This window comes from Aotus nancymaae, unplaced genomic scaffold, assembly GCF_030222135.1.
Source record: "Aotus nancymaae isolate 86718 unplaced genomic scaffold, 86718_ANA_hifiasm-v0.15.2.pri h1tg000098l, whole genome shotgun sequence".
Taxonomy (NCBI): Eukaryota; Metazoa; Chordata; class Mammalia; order Primates; family Aotidae; genus Aotus; species Aotus nancymaae.
In genome coordinates, this window is record NW_026988513.1 from 234,338 (window position 1) to 251,206 (window position 16,869).

At 43.5% G+C, this 16,869-nt stretch overlaps 1 protein-coding gene across 1 annotated transcript in view; it reads left to right on the forward strand.

Moving 5' to 3' along the window:
• Nucleotides 1-450: 450 nt before the first annotated feature.
• The window catches only part of GMDS (GDP-mannose 4,6-dehydratase), a 640,483-nt gene continuing 624,064 nt past the window's right edge, over nucleotides 451-16,869 (forward strand). Inside the window, exon 1 of the mRNA XM_012464875.3 lies at nucleotides 451-735. Within this exon, the coding sequence (XP_012320298.1) occupies nucleotides 634-735 (102 nt within the window). The 5' untranslated portion in view covers nucleotides 451-633. The remainder of the gene's footprint in view (nucleotides 736-16,869) is intronic.

Genomic DNA, 16,869 nt, shown 5'->3' on the forward strand with positions numbered 1-16,869 from the left:
GCTTTCTCAAAGGAGACTGTAACAGGTTTCCAGGCATTATTTAGCAAAGTCGATGACTCGGACTCTGTGATTCCTGAGTTTGAAAATTGAGAGCTTTAGCCTAACGGAAAAGTCGGCTCAGCGTTTCTCCCAGCATCCTCGGGTAACTTTAGCATTCCTGGGAGATTCGGGAGGACAGCGGGGAGGTCACCGTGACTGCGTCCAGACCCCCCATGGCCCGCCCCCTCCGCTCTTAAGCCCGCCAAGCGAGAGGCAAGGCGCGAAGCGGCGGCCTCCTTCCTCTTCCCTGAGGCGGCGGCTGGCGGCAGGCTCCGCCCCTCCCACGCGGCGGCCGGCGGCGGAGGGGCGGGGCCTGCCGCAGCGTCGCCGGCTGACGCGGATGACGCGGCGCTCGTAAGGCCGCAGCCCCCGCCGCCTGGCCGCCGGGCCCGCCTCGGCCCGCCCCCGGCCCTCCCCGCGCGGCCTCCAGTACGCCCCTGTCAGATTGTGGCGGCCGGCCGCGCGGTGCGCCCTCCCTCCCTGCCCGCAGCCTGGCGAGGCGCCTCTCACGGCACACCCCCGTGTCCCCGCCGGCGCCGCGCCTGCCCTCCGCCGCGCTCCTCCCTGCTGCCGACCGCACGCCCGCCGCGGGACATGGCACACGCGTCAGCACGCTTCCCCAGCGCCCGGGGATCCGGGGACGGCGAGATGGGCAAGCCCAGGAACGTGGCGCTCATCACCGGCATCACCGGCCAGGTGAGTGCAGGGGCGGGGGCGGGGGCGGGGGCGCTCCGGCCGAGGCCGCCCGGGCACGCGTGCTCTCCCTACGCGCAGCTCCGCGCGGGCTGCTGTGTGTCCAGGAACAGCCCTCTGGGCGTCCCGGAAGGGGTCTGCTGCCGGAAGGTGGGACGGAAGGTGCGGTGCGGGTAGTGTGCTGCGTGTAGGGTGTGCTGGGTGCATCGGGTGCCTCTCGTCTTCCTCTGGGGGCTGTGAGCGTGTGTGCCGCCCGGGATGTCGCCCTCACACCCGGGCCGGACCTCCCGCTCTCACCTGCCTCTCAGGTGACCGCATCGTCGCCTCCTCCAAGCCCATATCGTGCTTCGCAGCTCCTAGTGCCGGGAAGGGAAAAGAAGCGGTGATCAGTGAACTTGCGGGTGGGGTCTTGGTATATCTCAGCTCAAGGGGCGCCTGCTTACCTGCTAATGTTTGGGAAGCAGAAAAAAGGGTGCCTTGCTGGTTTCGTCCCCTATCTCTGGATTTCCAGACAGAAAAGAGAACAAAAAAAGTAGTGCTGGGGAGTCCCCCGCTATGACACATTTAGGGAAAAAAACTTAAAAAGCTTTAAAAAATTACCGGAACTTCTGAGGTTCAGGTTCACCCATTTGGAAGTGTATCTGAGACAAAGTGGTCCAAAAGTGAGGCTAGGTTCCATTTCCAAAGGAATAAGTTCCTCGAGTGAGGTAATCAAGAGGAGGTCTCCAGAATGTCTCAGACTAAGCATGGCTGGTTTGTGAGAGTCATCTCTCAGAGGTGTTGCAGTAGGCAGGACCCTACCACTGTGCCTTATCAAGCTGTGCTGTTTTAGATTCAGTGGTCATGAAGTAATCATGCCCACATAACGCTGTAGAAAAAATGTGATGTGTGTGCCCCCGGATATCTCCGGGTGGTGGCCACTATAGCGCTGAAATAAAGATGATGGTAATAGCTAATGCATATTGTGTCTATCATGTTTCAGTCGCCTAATATTAACTCACTTAGTTCTCATAAACTCTTTGAGGAGGTACTTTTATTATCTCTACAGATGTGGAAACTGAGGCATGGGAGTTTGATTTGTCTGAGATTAAACTGCTAGGAAGTGTCCACTTAATTTTGAAACTGCTCTCAAAGTTCGCTAGTGTTGGAAAAGGCTAAGTGGGCAGGAGGCTGTGGCTCATACCTGAAATCTCAACACTTTGGTAGGCAGAGGCGGAAGGATTGCTTGAGGTGAGGCCAGGAGTTTGAGACCAGCCTCAGCAACATATTGAGACCTTGTCTCTTCAAAAAATAAAAGAAATTAGGCGGGCATGTTGGTGCTGACCTGTATTTCTAGCTACTCAGGAGGTTGAGGCAGGCGGATCACTTGAGTCCAGGAGTTTTAAGCCTGCAATGAGCAATGATGGCACCACTGTACTCCAGCCTGGGGCAACAGAATGAGACCTTGCCTCAACAAAAAAGAAAAAAAGATAGAAGGAGAAGTTGAAATTGGCCAGATGCACAGTCACAGAATATTGTACAATTTCAACTATTGAATATCTGACTTATTACTGGTTATTCATGCATCTTGCCATGCTTAAGGCAATCATAATAGACAGGAGTTTGAAAACTAGTAAGAGAGGTGGGTAGGGCAAGGATCTGAGGCTGAGAAATTGAATCCTTGAATTGAGGCAGTAGGACATGTCAGGGCCGACATACTGTTTTCTCCCTTCCTTTCTGCAGATTATTCCCTTTTTTCCATTTTGTCAGACTGGACCGAAGCGCAAATGTTTACTGAGTTTACATAATCCTGGAAAGTACAGATTTGATTTTAGTATTGTCAGGAAACTAGTTAAGATGTTAATGTGCTGCGTTGGTGTGGCTTATACCAATTTACGTGACCAGCAGTATGAATCAATGGAGATTACAAATGGAACCTAATTTTCACTTTTAAGAGCGGTCATTTGGCTGGAAATGAGTGGCCAGAAAGGTGTGGAAGTGGGCCCCCACTCTAGTTTGTCCTGCAGGCTGTCATGGGTGTCTACCTGAAGCACCACACTCAGCAGACCTCTCCCAAACCAGAATTCTTTGGTTCCTCACTTCATTTCCAACTTTAAACACCTGCCTGGCTTTCAGGCTCATTTTAATCTCTGCCCCAGTGTTTTTTTCTTCCCTCCAGCATCTGCCCTCTGCATTGTCTCCTCATTTGGTGTGCATCGGTTTCTGTATCCCCTAGCACAGTGCGGAATAAACACATAAACACTTGCAGATAGAATTTACTACTCTTCTATGTTTTTTATTTGTATTTCAGGACAGTGACTCCCAACTGGAGTATAAAGGATCTCTGGAGCACTGTGGTGTTAATGCAAGGGGTCTGAGAATCCATATCTTATTGTATGTTTTCTTAATAATATTGGCTGAAAACTTACTGAGCTATTCACTCTGCTAAGCATTTTGCATATCCCTAACTAAGAGGCAGGTATAATAATTATCCCAGGCTAAGTAAGGTTAAGTATGTTCCCTGAGGTCATACATCTAATGAGTGTCAGAACTGAGAGCTGAACCCAGATCTCAGCAGTTACTCTAAGTCATTTTGTTATACAGACTGTGGTAAGCCTTATGAGACAGAGAGAAATAGAGAGTCTTATAAGAAGAGGTTTCAGATTCACTTGCCACTGCTTTGGCACTTAGGGCTATCATGGCATTTGTGCCAAGATGGGCTTTTGAATGGGTTGTCCCAAATTCCCACTTGAGAATAGTGCAGACAGCAGGGTGTCCTGTCTGCTGTGTATCTCTAGTATGTATCGTCAGGCTTCTTATTCTAGCCTTCCCCTCCCATCTATTCTTGACACACTCTTTTTCCAAAGTGGGAACCTTATTAAATAGGCTTTAAGGAAGCTCAGGCTCTGGCTTTGCATTACTGTCTCCAGGCCCTTTGCCAGCCACTTTTAAAAGCTCACCTCCATTGGCTAATGAGGCTGTTCTTTATTGCACTCTTGGAGATGTTCTTGCTGTTCTTTGGGTACTATTGCCTTGTACCTCTTTGTAGTAATTATTTGTGGCTGAATGGCCTCACAAGGCTTAACTCCTTTTAACTTAACTGCAAGCCTCAGTGTTCTCAGCCTAATCCTGACAAATGCAGCCATTCCAGGAACTTCCTTTGCATTTACATGTATACAATCCCTGTTGATTGTATAAGTGATTTACATATCTTTGGTTTTGAGATTATAAACTGCTTTAATGTAGAAATCTCATTTTCAGTCTATTACCTCCCACATGCCTTCATCTAGTGGTGTTTCAAAAGTGTTGACTTACTTTTTCCATTAGCAGAACACATCTTCACTGCATGTCTGCAGTGTGCAAGGCTTGTTTTGATGCTGCTACAGATAGAAAGATGTGAATGTTGTCTTAGTCCATTTGTGCTCTTATAAAGGAATACCTGAGGCTGGGTAATTTATAAAGAAAAGAGGTTTATTTGGCTCATGGTTCTGAAGGCTGTACAGGAAGCATGGCACCAGCATCTGCTTTGGCTGAAATCTTTAGGCTGCTTCTACTTATGAAGCTGGTGTATGCAGAGATTACATGGTAAGAGAGGAAGCGAGAGGTGGGATGGGGGGTGGGGTGCCAGGCTCTTTTTAACCAGCAGCTCTGGCAGGAACTAATAGAGTGAGGAGTCACTCATTACTGTGAGGGTGGCACCAAGCCTTCATGAGGGATCTGCTCCCATGACCCAAACACCTCATATTAGTCCCCACCTCCAACATTGGGGATTAAATTTCAGCATGAGATTTGGAGAGGTCAGACATCCAAACTGTAGCATTTCACCCCTGACCCCCAGAGCTCATCCTTCTCACATGCAAAATACAATTCCAGTAGTTCCTAAAATTCTTGTTCCAGCACCAACTTAAAAGTTCAAAGTCTCACCTGAAACTCAAAGCAAGTTCCTTCTAGCTATGAGGCTATAAAACCAAAAACAATTATTTTTTTCCAGGATACAATGGTTGTACAGTTACTGGGTAGACATTCCCATTCCAAAAGGGAGAATAAGCCAAAGGAAAGAGGTAACAGACCCCATGCAAGTAGGGCAGACATATGATCTTAAAGTTCCAGAATAATATCCTTTGACTCCATGTCCTGCATCCTTGGGCACACTGGTTTGAGGGGTGGGCTCCCAAGGTCTTGGTCAGCCCCATTCCCATGGCTTTGCTAGATGCAGCCCATGTTGCTGCTCTCATGGGTTGGAGTCTAATGTCTGTGGCTTTTCCTGCTAGGTTTCATGATGCTGGTGGCTCTGTTATTCTGAGATTTGGAGCAATGCCCCAGTGGGGACGGTCTGTAGGGGATCTAGCCCCACATATTTGCTGGGCATTGCATTAGTAGAGTCGTCTCTCTGAGGGGTTTCTGCCTGGACATCTATGCTTTCCAATTTCAATCCTCTGAAATTCTAGGTGGATGCTGCCAAGCTTGTACCACTCTTGTATTCTGGGCTCCTGCAGACTCAACACCATGTGGAAGCCACCAGGGCTTACAACTTGTACCCTCTGTTGCAGCAGCCCAAGTGGTATCTGGGGCTGTTTCAGCTTCTGTGACTGCGGCAACCAGGATGTTGGAGCAGCATTCAGGACGTTCCAGGGTTCCTTGAGGTGTTCCATGTCAGCTATGACCTGGGCCTGTCTCCCCAAACCATTCTGTCCTCCTACGTCTCTGGGCCTCTGATGGGAGAGGCAGCCTCCTAGAGTCTGAGATGCCTTCAGGCCTTTCCCCATTGTTCTGACTATTAGCACCTAGCTCCCTTTTGTCCATGCTAATCTCTTTAGCAAGTGGTTGCTCCTCAGCACCATTGGATTTCTTTCCTGAAAAACACTCTTTTCTTTACTACCAAGTGACCAGGCTGCAGATTTTTAAAATTTTTCTGACCTGTTTCTCGTTTTGCTACCAGTTCAACAAGTAATGCACTTTAAACAGCAAATGCAACAGACTAAATTACCACCTTCCTACATTGATACTCTAGTGGTGTGATGATGGTGATAATTATTATGGTAGATTAAAATAATTAACAAATATTGAGTATTTAGCTTGTGCCAGGTACTGTTCAAAGTGTGTTACATTTTGTTCAAAGTATATTTGTTGAAGCAACAGAGTGCTTCTATGAGGTGGTTTTCTTTTTCTTTTTCCTGTTTTTTTTTTTTTGAGAGAGTCTTACTCTGTCATCCAGGCTGGAGTGCAGTGGCATGATCTCCGTTCACTGCAACCTCTACCTTGCAGGTTCAGGTGATTCTCATGCCTTAGCTTCCCGAGTAGCTGGGATCACAGGTGTTTGAATTACTGCTTAGCTCTTTCTGAGCTGCACTGGCTTTGGGTAAGTCACTTATCTTTTCTGCCCGGTTGGAATAGTAATTCTTACCAAATAGGAAATAAGTCTGCACATAGTAGTAGCCTTTGCCTCATTACTGGAATGGACCTTCCCTTCACAGTGTTCAGAGAATAATAAAAGATTTCTTGACTTTTAGGAAAGGAAGTTGAATGTGGAAGGTATTACTGTTTAGCCTTGCTTTGCATGGGGAATCTGTTATCTAGGAGCAGAAAGTTCTGTAGTATTTGGAATCAACCGCAGCCTATAAAGTACTGGGAGGCCAACAGATTTGATGTCCAGTGAGTCTTTCAAGACTGTGCAAAGCAGATCTGGGAGCTGGTCTTATCTTGTCATATAAGAGGATTGTAGGCAGTGACTTCCACTCTAAATCTTCCTTGCTGAGATTTGCAGTCCTGGGATAAAAGGTTTGGCATTATTGGAGGTGAGAGAGATGTCTTGAGTACTGTCCTGCTTAATCAAAGACTATTACATGTGATTAATTGAAAGAACTCTGGACTGAGAATCAGAGGTTGGGTTTTGATGCCAATTAATTGTATAGCCTTATCTTGTCAAGTGAAATGGTTACCTGGTTTTCCCTAAGGTCTGCTTCTAGTCTACAGTAGTGTGATGTTTGGATTGCATGCTGACCTATGATCGATTATGCTTACATAAAGAAATTATACAACTGTCTTTATATTTAAGCAGTGCAGTGATTTGATTTCAGTTTTAGAGATAAAGCCAATAGGATTTCTTTTTTTTTTTTTCTTTTTTTTTGAGACAGAGTTTCACTTTGTCACTCAGGCTGGAGTGTAGTGGTGCGATCTCACTCACTGCAACCTCTGTTTCCTGGGTTCAAGTGATTCTCGTGCCTCAGCCTCCCGAGTAGCTGGGATTACAGGTGTGTGTCATCATGCCCAGCTAATTTTCATATTTTTAGTAGAGATGGGGTTTTGCCATGTTGACCAGGTTGTTCTTGAACTCTTGGCCTCAAGTGATCTGCCCACCTTAGCCTCCCAAAGTGCTGGGATTACAGGCATGAGCCACTGTACCTGGCCAGGGTAATTTTTTTTTTAAATGAAACCAATGAACTCTTAACTTTACTGAATTTTAAATTAAGCGTGTAAACTAAGAAGAAATTCATATGAGTTGTATGTTGTCAGAATTTGTAAGGGTAGAGTGAAAAATCTGAGCTGTCCATCTTTGTAGGACATACCAAATGAATGAAGTGATGTTTTGGTGAGGAACAATTTTTTTTTAACTGGTACGTAATTGTACATATTTATGGGATATGTGTAATATTTTGGTATGTGCATATAATGTGTAATGAACAAAGCAGAGAAATTAGGGTAGAGGAAAGATTTTTAAATTCTTGAGTTTTTCTTGGGTAGAAAAATGGAGTTAATTATGCCCACATCACAAATTGATGTGTGGATTAGAAATGATGATTATATTATAATAAGGCCTGTCATTGTTCCTGGCATATATTGTTTATGAAGTGATAGTTATTATTATTTATTATGTGTAAGTTCTCACAATGGGAAGGAATGAGAGAAGGATGGAGAATGCTTGGGAATGCAGTTAGGGGTATGTAGGATGAATGCGAGTAGTAAAAGGATGGAAGCAGAAACACTGGCTCCTGTAATAAAAGGAGGTGAGATCAAGGATGCAAACATATTTTGGAGACAGGTTGAATGGTATCACTATGGCCAGAAATGCAATCACTGGGAAGGTAAATCAGTTTCCTGGGGGAAGATAGTGAATTATTTTGTTCCTCTGGAGTTTGACGTACAGTGGTGCAATCATATCTCATTGCAACCTTGAACTCCTGGGCTCAGGTGACCCTCCTGCCTCAGCCTCCCTGGTAGCTGGGACTAGAGGTTTGTGCCACCATTCCTGGCTAATTTTTTTTTTTTTTCTTGTAGAGACAGGATCTCACCAGCTGACCAGGATAGTCGTGAACTCCTGGCCTCAAGCAATCCTCTGGTCTTGGCCTCCCAAGTGCTGATAATACAGGTGTGAGCCACTTCCCCTGGCCTCTGTCTTAAAATGACTTGGACTACAGAGGTGACTGCTGTAGAGTGGGCAAGTCCTAAAGGTGGCCATGCTGCTGTGTTGTACTCTTAGCCAGTCTTCGTCCCTGTCCCCCAGAACTTTCTGTAGTTCTCATTTATAAGGCATGAAAACTAACTTTCCCTTTAGTTTCATGATTGCCATTAACCAGGCTATTCCTAGTATGCTTCAGTTTTCTTCTTTTTTTCTCCCTTATTTATTTGTCGATTATTTGCATTTCCTAATGCCAAAACCTTGTTAAAGATACTTCCAGGCTAGGTGTGGTGGCTCATGCCTGTAATCCCAGCACTTTGGGAGGCCAAGGTGGGTAGTCTCAAACTCCTAAGGTCATGAGGAGTTCGAGACCACCCTGGTCAACATGGAGAAACCCCATCTCTACTAAAAATACAAAATTTAGCCTGGCATGGTGGTGGGTGCCTATAATCTTAGGTACCTGGGAGACTGAGACAGGAGAATCGCTTGAACCTGGGTGGCAGAGGTTGCAGTAAGCCGAGATTGCACCATTGTACTACAGCCTGGGTGACAGAGCAAGACTTTGTCTCAAAAAAAAAAGTCCAATTTACAATTTGTCATGCTTTTCTTCCACATTTCCAGAAGTAAGTTGCTCAGTTGCACTAACCATTCCTATATAAGCTTAATATATAGGAAATGAATGAGTAAAACATGTCTGAAAGATAATTCTATAGAAAGCTAATTCTCAGTAATGTTCTTGGCAGTGGGACACCAGTGTGGCAAACCTAGTCTTTGGCAAGCCAGTAAGCAATTTTCCTGCCAAAATCTTGTGACTTGCCATAAGTAGTAACCTAATTGTTTATATAAATTTAGTCATTGAAATGACTCAGCTTTCCAGGATATTATTTTAGCATTCACTTATGTAGAGCTGAGTTACATACAATTGAGGTTAGATGATTTTATATGCAGTGACGTTGTTTGCTGAAGGGTATTTACCTCATTTGTTTCTGACTGTTCATACGGTGCCTTTTAAACAATTTACCACATGTGATTTTAGGGGAATCCTTTCTCAGATCTTCATAGTAAGTTCACTAAGTTCTTTTAAGTGTAAGAGTGAAAAAAAAAAGATATTTAGGGATTTATAGAAAGTATTTCTTTATATCGACTAATTACAGCTGGGAAAATGAACCACCAAAGCTTGATCAGGTTATATATGTATATATTATGCTTGAGTTTTGGGTTTGATTGTAATGTGAAATGAATTGCTTGATCATGTTTAACAGAAATATGTTCCTTAATGCTGAGTGGAAAAGCCTCTAATTGGCACCTTTAGAAATATTTAAAAATTAAAACATGATTTTTCTATGTTTCTTAGAAGAGTACTGTATTTGTATAACTTTTCACAAAAGAAGTTAGCGTTTTAGTATTGCTTATTCAAGCTATATTTTTACATCTGCTTTTTAAAAATGATGAATTGGAATTTTGCAGGTATATGTAGACACTGGTAGTATTTTTTGGTGATCAATATGGTTAAACATATTTATCATAGTGTTACAGTGGAATCATTCAAATGGAAGCTTTGTTGCAAGAGACCTGCAGGTCCAAATGCAAGTGTGGAATATGTGCCTGTTGGAGTAAACCCAGTCAAGGAGAAAGACAGAGGGAACCCTGTTTGTGAAGAATTGAGGGAGGCCTGAGATTTTACCTTACTTGCAGGCTAGCAAGTTAACTTCCTCCTATAATTCCACGGATGATGGCAGAAGGCACAGCACTTCTGGGTCAGAGACAAAGGACTTTATTACTCATAGCACAGCAAGCAGTATGAACTTCACGTTTGTGGCAGCTCTGTTTATATAGTATTCTCTTGTGGGCATCATGGTGGCTGGGTGGGTCTAGGTGGATGTTGCCCATGCAGTGGGTATGCACCACAGTTGAGAAAACCTGAGATTGAGAAATCCCAATTTTTTATAAGGGAACTAGTAAACCTGCCCAGCCTTTGCTTTGAGGGAGACATTATTTTTATTATTCTGCATAGCAAACAAATCTTTCATCTGCCCCAGAGAGAAACACTATTGCTATCTTAAAATGCTGTCCACAGATGTCCTGTACAGCCGATAAAAGCTGTCAGTGTAATCTGCTCGTAAGATATGCAGAAACAGGAGAGACCCATAGAGAACTGGCTTCCAGCACTGTTTGTTTGTCTTGTTCCTGAAACTCACCAGGACAACACGGACAAATTTTCCTCTTTTTTTTTTTTCAAGACAGGGTCTTGCCCAGGCTGGAGTGCAGTGGTGCTAACACAGCTCACTGGAGCCTCAATCTCCTGGGCAATCCTTTGGCGTCAGCCTCCTGAGAAGCTGGCATCACAGGTGCGCTGGTGTATTTTTTTTTTTTTTTTTTTTTTTTTGTTGTTAAGATGGGGTCTTGCCATGCTGCTCAGGCTGATCTCAAACTCCTGGGCTCAAGTAATCCTCCCACTTCAGCCTCTCCAAGTGCTGATATTACAGGTGGGAGCTACCATGCCTGGTCCCAGTTTTCCTCTTATTTTCCATTCAGTCTATGGGGAGCTCGAGCTTTGTATTTGTTTTCTTTTTGCTTGAAGAACAAAATGGTAACTAAGACCTGGATTTGGGTGCTTACTATGGAAGGAATGAATGGACATCGTCCCTGGGGGAGGCATTTTATATTTCCCTGTATGTATAGATGTGGGAAGTATAGTAGGTTTGCCTTTGTGGAAACATTTAGGAAGTTTAATCTGTTAGATTAGTCTCAGTTGACCTGAAGAACCTACCTCAGAAGGACATTTTTCCAGCCATGTAGAAGAATATGCCTGTATCCCCATCACCCCTAAGGGGATGATTCTAATTCAGTTGGCTAAAACCTTCCCTTCCTCATCTGGCCTCTTTGTTTGCACATATCATCACTTGTTTTTAATTTACTGACTGAGTGACTAAAACTTCTTTCATTAATTTCAGTGCTTTCTCTTTTTTCACTTCAAAATTGTACCTAATGTAAACTCTCATACCTTCATTAAGAGATTACTCCTATCATTTTTGAGAATGTTTCTCTAGTGTCTACCATGTGCTAATAGGGCCCCTTTTCAAATTTTCTTGTAAGTTTGCTAGGATTTTTTTTTTTGGTCTTTTTTTTGAGACAGAGTCTCACTCTGTTGCCAGGTGCCGGGCTGGAGTGCAGTGGCGTGATCTTGGCTCACTGCAACCTCCGCCTCCCAGGTTCAAGCAATTCTCCTGCTTCAGCCTCACGAGTAGCTGGTACAGGTGCCCGCTAACACGCCCAGCTAATTTTTTGTATTTTTAGTAGAGACGGGGTTTTACCATGTTGGCCAGTCTGGTCTTGAACTCCTGGCCTCAGGTGATCCGCCCGCCTCGGCCTCCCAGTAGGATCTTGTTTTGATTTTCATGAATTTTGATGTTATTGAATCTAGGAATCTGCATATTTTATTGGGGAGAGTTTGCTTTTTGTACAGAAGGAATTGCTTGTTCCTGGTGAAGCCTCATATATGATGGATAGGAAGGAATAAGAAAACTGTGAGAGGAGAATAAAGGGACTTAGCTATGGATTGGATTGTTGGATTGAGGAAATCAGGAGAAGTAAGGGTTTTTTTTTTGTTTGTTGTGTTTATTTTTATGATTGGTACCCGTGACATTCAGTTTGTATGTATCCACGAGGACAAGACTGTATTTTACTACTGTATCCCTAGTGCAGTATCTGGAATATGGTGGGCTCTCAATATATATTTGTTGAATCTGAATGATATCTGGAGTTCATACATCCTCAGAAATCCTAGAGGAAACATACTGCATATAAGAAGGAATGGGAATGTAGATGTGCAGTATATCATACTTTAGAGCAGGATCGACAAACTGTTTCCCCTAGACCAAGTCCATTTGCCTCCTGTTAGTTTTTTGTTTGTTTATTTTGTTTTGTTTTGTTTTTGAGACAGAGTCTCCCTCTGTTGCCCAGGCTGGAGTGCAGTGGCATGATCTCTGCTCACTGCAGCTTGTGCCTCCTGGGTTTAGGCGATTCTTATGCCTCAGCCTCCTGAGTAGCTGGGACTACAGGTACCTGCCACCATGCCTGGCTAATTTTTGTATTTTTAGTAGAGTTGGGGTTTTGCTATGTTGGTCAGGCTGGTCTAGAACTTCTGACCTCAAGTGATCTGCCCTCCTCGGCCTCCCAGAGTGCTGGGATTACAGGTGTGAGCCACCATGGCCGGCTCTGTTTTTGTTTTGTTTTAATCTCCCCCTCTCCGTTTTTGTAAATAAAGGTTTATTAGACCATAGACACACCTGTCTGTTTACTTATTGTTTCTGGCTGCAACAGAGACCATGTGGCTTTGAAAGCCTGAAATATTTACTATCTGGCTCTTCACTGAAGTTTTCTAAGATATGCTGTAGAGCTCTCTTCCTTAGGGTGGATAGTTGAATTGCTACTGAGTGTAGATGGTATCTCCAAATGGGAGAATCTGGAGACAGAAGGAATGAGAGTGAGAAGGAAAATGTTTGCATTTCAGCCTTGGAAGAGAAGTAAGCTAGGGAGGGAGGGGAGAAGAGAGAAAATGAAAGTACCGAGTAATACCATGAAATCGGAGGGAGGCAGAGATGTTTTTGTTGTTTTTTTGGCGGTAACGCATAACATACAATTTATCATTAGTGACATTTAGTGCATTTACAGTGTTGTACCATCTTTACCACTATAGTTCCAGAACGTTTTTTTCATCACTCCAAAAGGAAAGCCCATCCCTTCCTTTCTCAGCCCCTTGCAACACAAATTTACATTCTGTCTTGTGTGTTTTTCCCTGTTCCTTAGATTACGAAAGGTTTTTGTTATTTGTGATGGAGGGGAAATGGGCTTCTATGCAGTCAGGGGATAAGCCAATGGAGGAAGGGAGTAGTGTGGTTATGGAACAGGCTGAATGGAGAAGGTCTCAGGCATCCAGAGGCCTGAGATGGGCATGAGCATTCAGTCCGGCACCAGTGCTGGTGCTACAGAGATGCCATCTCTGTCACTACAGTGCTGTTCTCCAGGGAGCTGTTCTGAAGTGTGATTTTGGGTGCTGTTCCTTGTTATGAAGTCTCTCAGTCATCTTTTTCAACACTGTAGCTTTCATAGATTTCTGATTCAATTGGCTGCAGATTGATTTCTGTGGCTTCCTATTTGAACAAGGATAGAAAGTGATGATATATATGATGGTGGACAGAGAGATGACAAACCAGTTTTCGAGTCCTCTAAGAAACATGAAAGTGGATGTGAGTGGTAGATCACATCGGTGAGGTTCTGATTTTGGTTAGAGTGGTGTAAGTAAATCTATGGGTGATAAGTGCTGAAAAACGAAGGTAGTTGTGGTGTGATTTTTAAAAGTGGCATCAGGAATTAAGGATAAGGTGTTTCCTGTTGTACCCCATTTTGGGGTCTAGGAGAATGAATGAGTAAAAATCCTGAATGTCAGTAGGTCATGGAGTTTTGAATTTCACATAGACTGGTAAAAACTTGAGATTGATGTATGATGGTTAGGTTATTTTGAAAGTAAGAATCTTAGGAATAGCAAATTCCTGTCTGCTATCACAGTAATTGAAAAAAAAAAAAAAAAAACACCTCATTTTACACTAAAATGTAAGAAGGACGTACTCCCGGAATAAAGAACATTCATAAAATTATATACTTTTAGCTATGCAAACTACTTTTTCTCATTTCCATTTTCTTTTTTTATTTTGCTAAAGAATGGGTTAAAAATGTGTCATGGATTGGTACTGGTCCATAAAGTACATTTGGGAACCACCTACTGAATACTCTTAAAAAGTTTTCATTTGTCCAATTTTGTTTGTTCTGATTCTGAAATGAAAATAAATTCATTTATCTTATTTCATTTGCTGGGGACTGAAATATGAATTTCTTGGGGATGAAGATAATGTCTTAAACCTGGGGTGATCATTTTTTTTCTGGGCTTCAAGGTAGGACACACATTGTCTCATATATAAATTATCTAGAGTGGAACTGAATGTTGGAAACCAGGGCTGTCTGGAATAATTTGGAGTTACTGTACATTATACTGCTTATCCTTCCTGATACTCATTTGATATTGAGCACCATAAAAGGTGCTTGGTAAGCATTCGTTTGTTGGTTGTTTTAGATTTCATTTTTAACCACTTCTTTTGGCATGCTAGGCAAATTCCTTAGGCTTTTTTTTTTTTTTTTTTTTTGAGACAAGGTTTGGCTCTATTGCCCAGGCTGAAAAGCAGTGGCACCATTTCAGCTCACTGCGACCTCCGCCTCCTGTGCTCAAGCCATCCTCCCACTTCAGCCCCCTGAGTACCTGGGACTTTGGGCGGGCACTACCATATCTGGCTAGTTTTTATATTTTTCTTTTGGTAGAAATGAGGTTTCGTCATGTTGCCCAGGCTGGTCTCAAACTTGTGAGCTCAAGCCATCTGCACACCTTGGCCTCCCAAACTACTGGGATCACAGGTGTGAGCCACCGTGCCCAGCCCTTAGGTGCTTTTCATACCTCACAAAGAATATGCTCCAGAAGCTAGGAGTCAGGATCCCCAGGGAATCCTTACAGCTCTGTTTCTGCAGCTCTCCCTAGTCTCTGAGTGTGCTTAGAAGGAATATTCAAATCATCAGTGTGTTGTTTCAGGTTTAACTTGGGAACCTGAAACTGAAAATCAAGTTTTGGGGAGCTTCTGGGTGGTGACAGACCTTGTTGTTTCAGCCAGGCACTCTTTCTTGTCCCCCTCTCCTTCTAATGTTTGACTTAGGCATCCCGCTGACTTTGTGAGTTGGTCAACTCCAGGTATATAGGGGGAGGAACGGGGGTGACAGAGCGGAAGGCAGGGGGAGAAAATGCAAAATGCATTAAGTGAATTTCTCAAGGTGGATGGGAAGATTTTGGGGGTTGTTTTTGAGGGGAAGTAGTAATACATAGTAGATTTTTGTAAAGTTTTGCTTTTCTACATTTAAATATAAACCTTGAAAAGGAGAAATAGGAAGAGTTGACCAAGTATTGAAGTCGTTTTTTTTTCTTTCAGCTTTTTTGTGGACAACAGTGGTTTTTTATTTGATCCCTTATCTGTTTTGCTATTTTGATTAATTTAATAAGTTTGAATTATTTAAACTTATATGGTATTTTTTTTCCATTGAGTTGTCTTTTAATATTTACCGATGTTTGAACGTGTAGTTTTTAACCTATTGAACATTGCGAAAAGTTTATACTATTGCCAGATTGTTAGTATGGGAATTTTGATTTTAGCTGCTAAAAACAAGGAAGTGTTTTAGAAAGAATTATTTTTATCTAGACTAGGCAAATAATTGGGAGCCCAGCTGGAAATCTTAGCAGGTTCTCTATAGAGGCCATTGCTGTTTATGGAGGGCTTAGGGATGGGTCCAGGAAATCTGAGATTACTGCTTAGGTCTTTGAAGAATGGAGATCACTTAACCTTTATGGACTGTGGTTTTTCTTCTCTCTAAATATACATCTCAGAAAATAGATGTAAATATACATAGAGAATAAAAGCATCTAGAGTTTTAGTTTTCCTAAGTCAAAATTTATAACATATATGATGGAAACTTCTAGTAGGACACTGACTAATGTAGTTAATGTTTAATGTTTGGATTTGGGAAAGATTTCAGGAATTAATCCTCTGGTAGGATCTGAGGAGGAAGTCAACTCTGGACTCTGGAGAGTGGTCTTCAGAGGAGTCTCGCAAATCCTGTGGTGGAAGAGGCAGCATTGTTGTTTCCTTAACAGCTTGGAATGTGGAGGCAGAAACTGCTTCACTGGGGCTTTAGGCAGAATAAGCCTTCCAGGTTTTCAAGTAGAGGGTCATGCTGAATGACTGGGTTACAATTTGGTATTCTTCAGGTAGAGCAACCAAGTATGCTTTGAAAGATTGTTTTATCTTATAGGTCAACAATTTTTATTTTCTATTTAGTTGTAGTAAGATTGTGTTAATAGTCAAATATCTTTGTCAGGGGTGATTTGGGCAAAGTACCCATTTCTGGTACCTGAATTCTGGACTTGGAATTAAGATTAATCTGTAAAGGGAGAGGAGAGACAGATGAACATAAGTTTGATTCCTGATCTCAATACTCACTGGGTGTCACAGGCAAATTTACTTTTTCTCATCTTGCTCTGTTGCCTTGGCTGGAGTGCAATGGCATGATCTTTGCTTACCGCAGCCTGGACCTGCTGGGCTCAAGTGAGCCTCGCACCCCACCTTCTGAGTATCTGAGATCACAGGTGTGTGCCACCACACCTGACTCATTTTTGTTTTTTTTGTAGAGATGGGATCTCTCTATGTTGCCCAGACTGGTCTCAAGTGATCCTCCAGTCTTGGCCTCCCAAAGTGCTGGGATTATAGACATGAACCACTATGCCCAACCCATGGGCAAACTTCTGAGTCTTTTTGAACCACCTTTATCTGTACTAGGATGTGAGAAAGTGCCTTGCGTAATGGTGTTCTGGAAATGGGAACATTGTTATCCTGGAGAATCACTTTGGTTTTCTTGTGTACCAGAGTGGATGCAGGCAGTGTCCTACCTCTGGACAGTGATTGGCTGATACCCTCTCTTGCCCCATCTGCAGTGAAGCCCTGGGGAAAGGTGGAGCCATGGGAGGCCCCCACCACTAGAAGTTTGCTTCAGGGACTCTTGCTTTTCCTGTCTTCTCCCCCTTGCCTTTCCCCACTTCATCACATCGATCATAGTGTTTGCCCCCATGAGCCAGCCTCTGCAGTTGCTGCCCAGAGCCTGGCTGCCTGCAC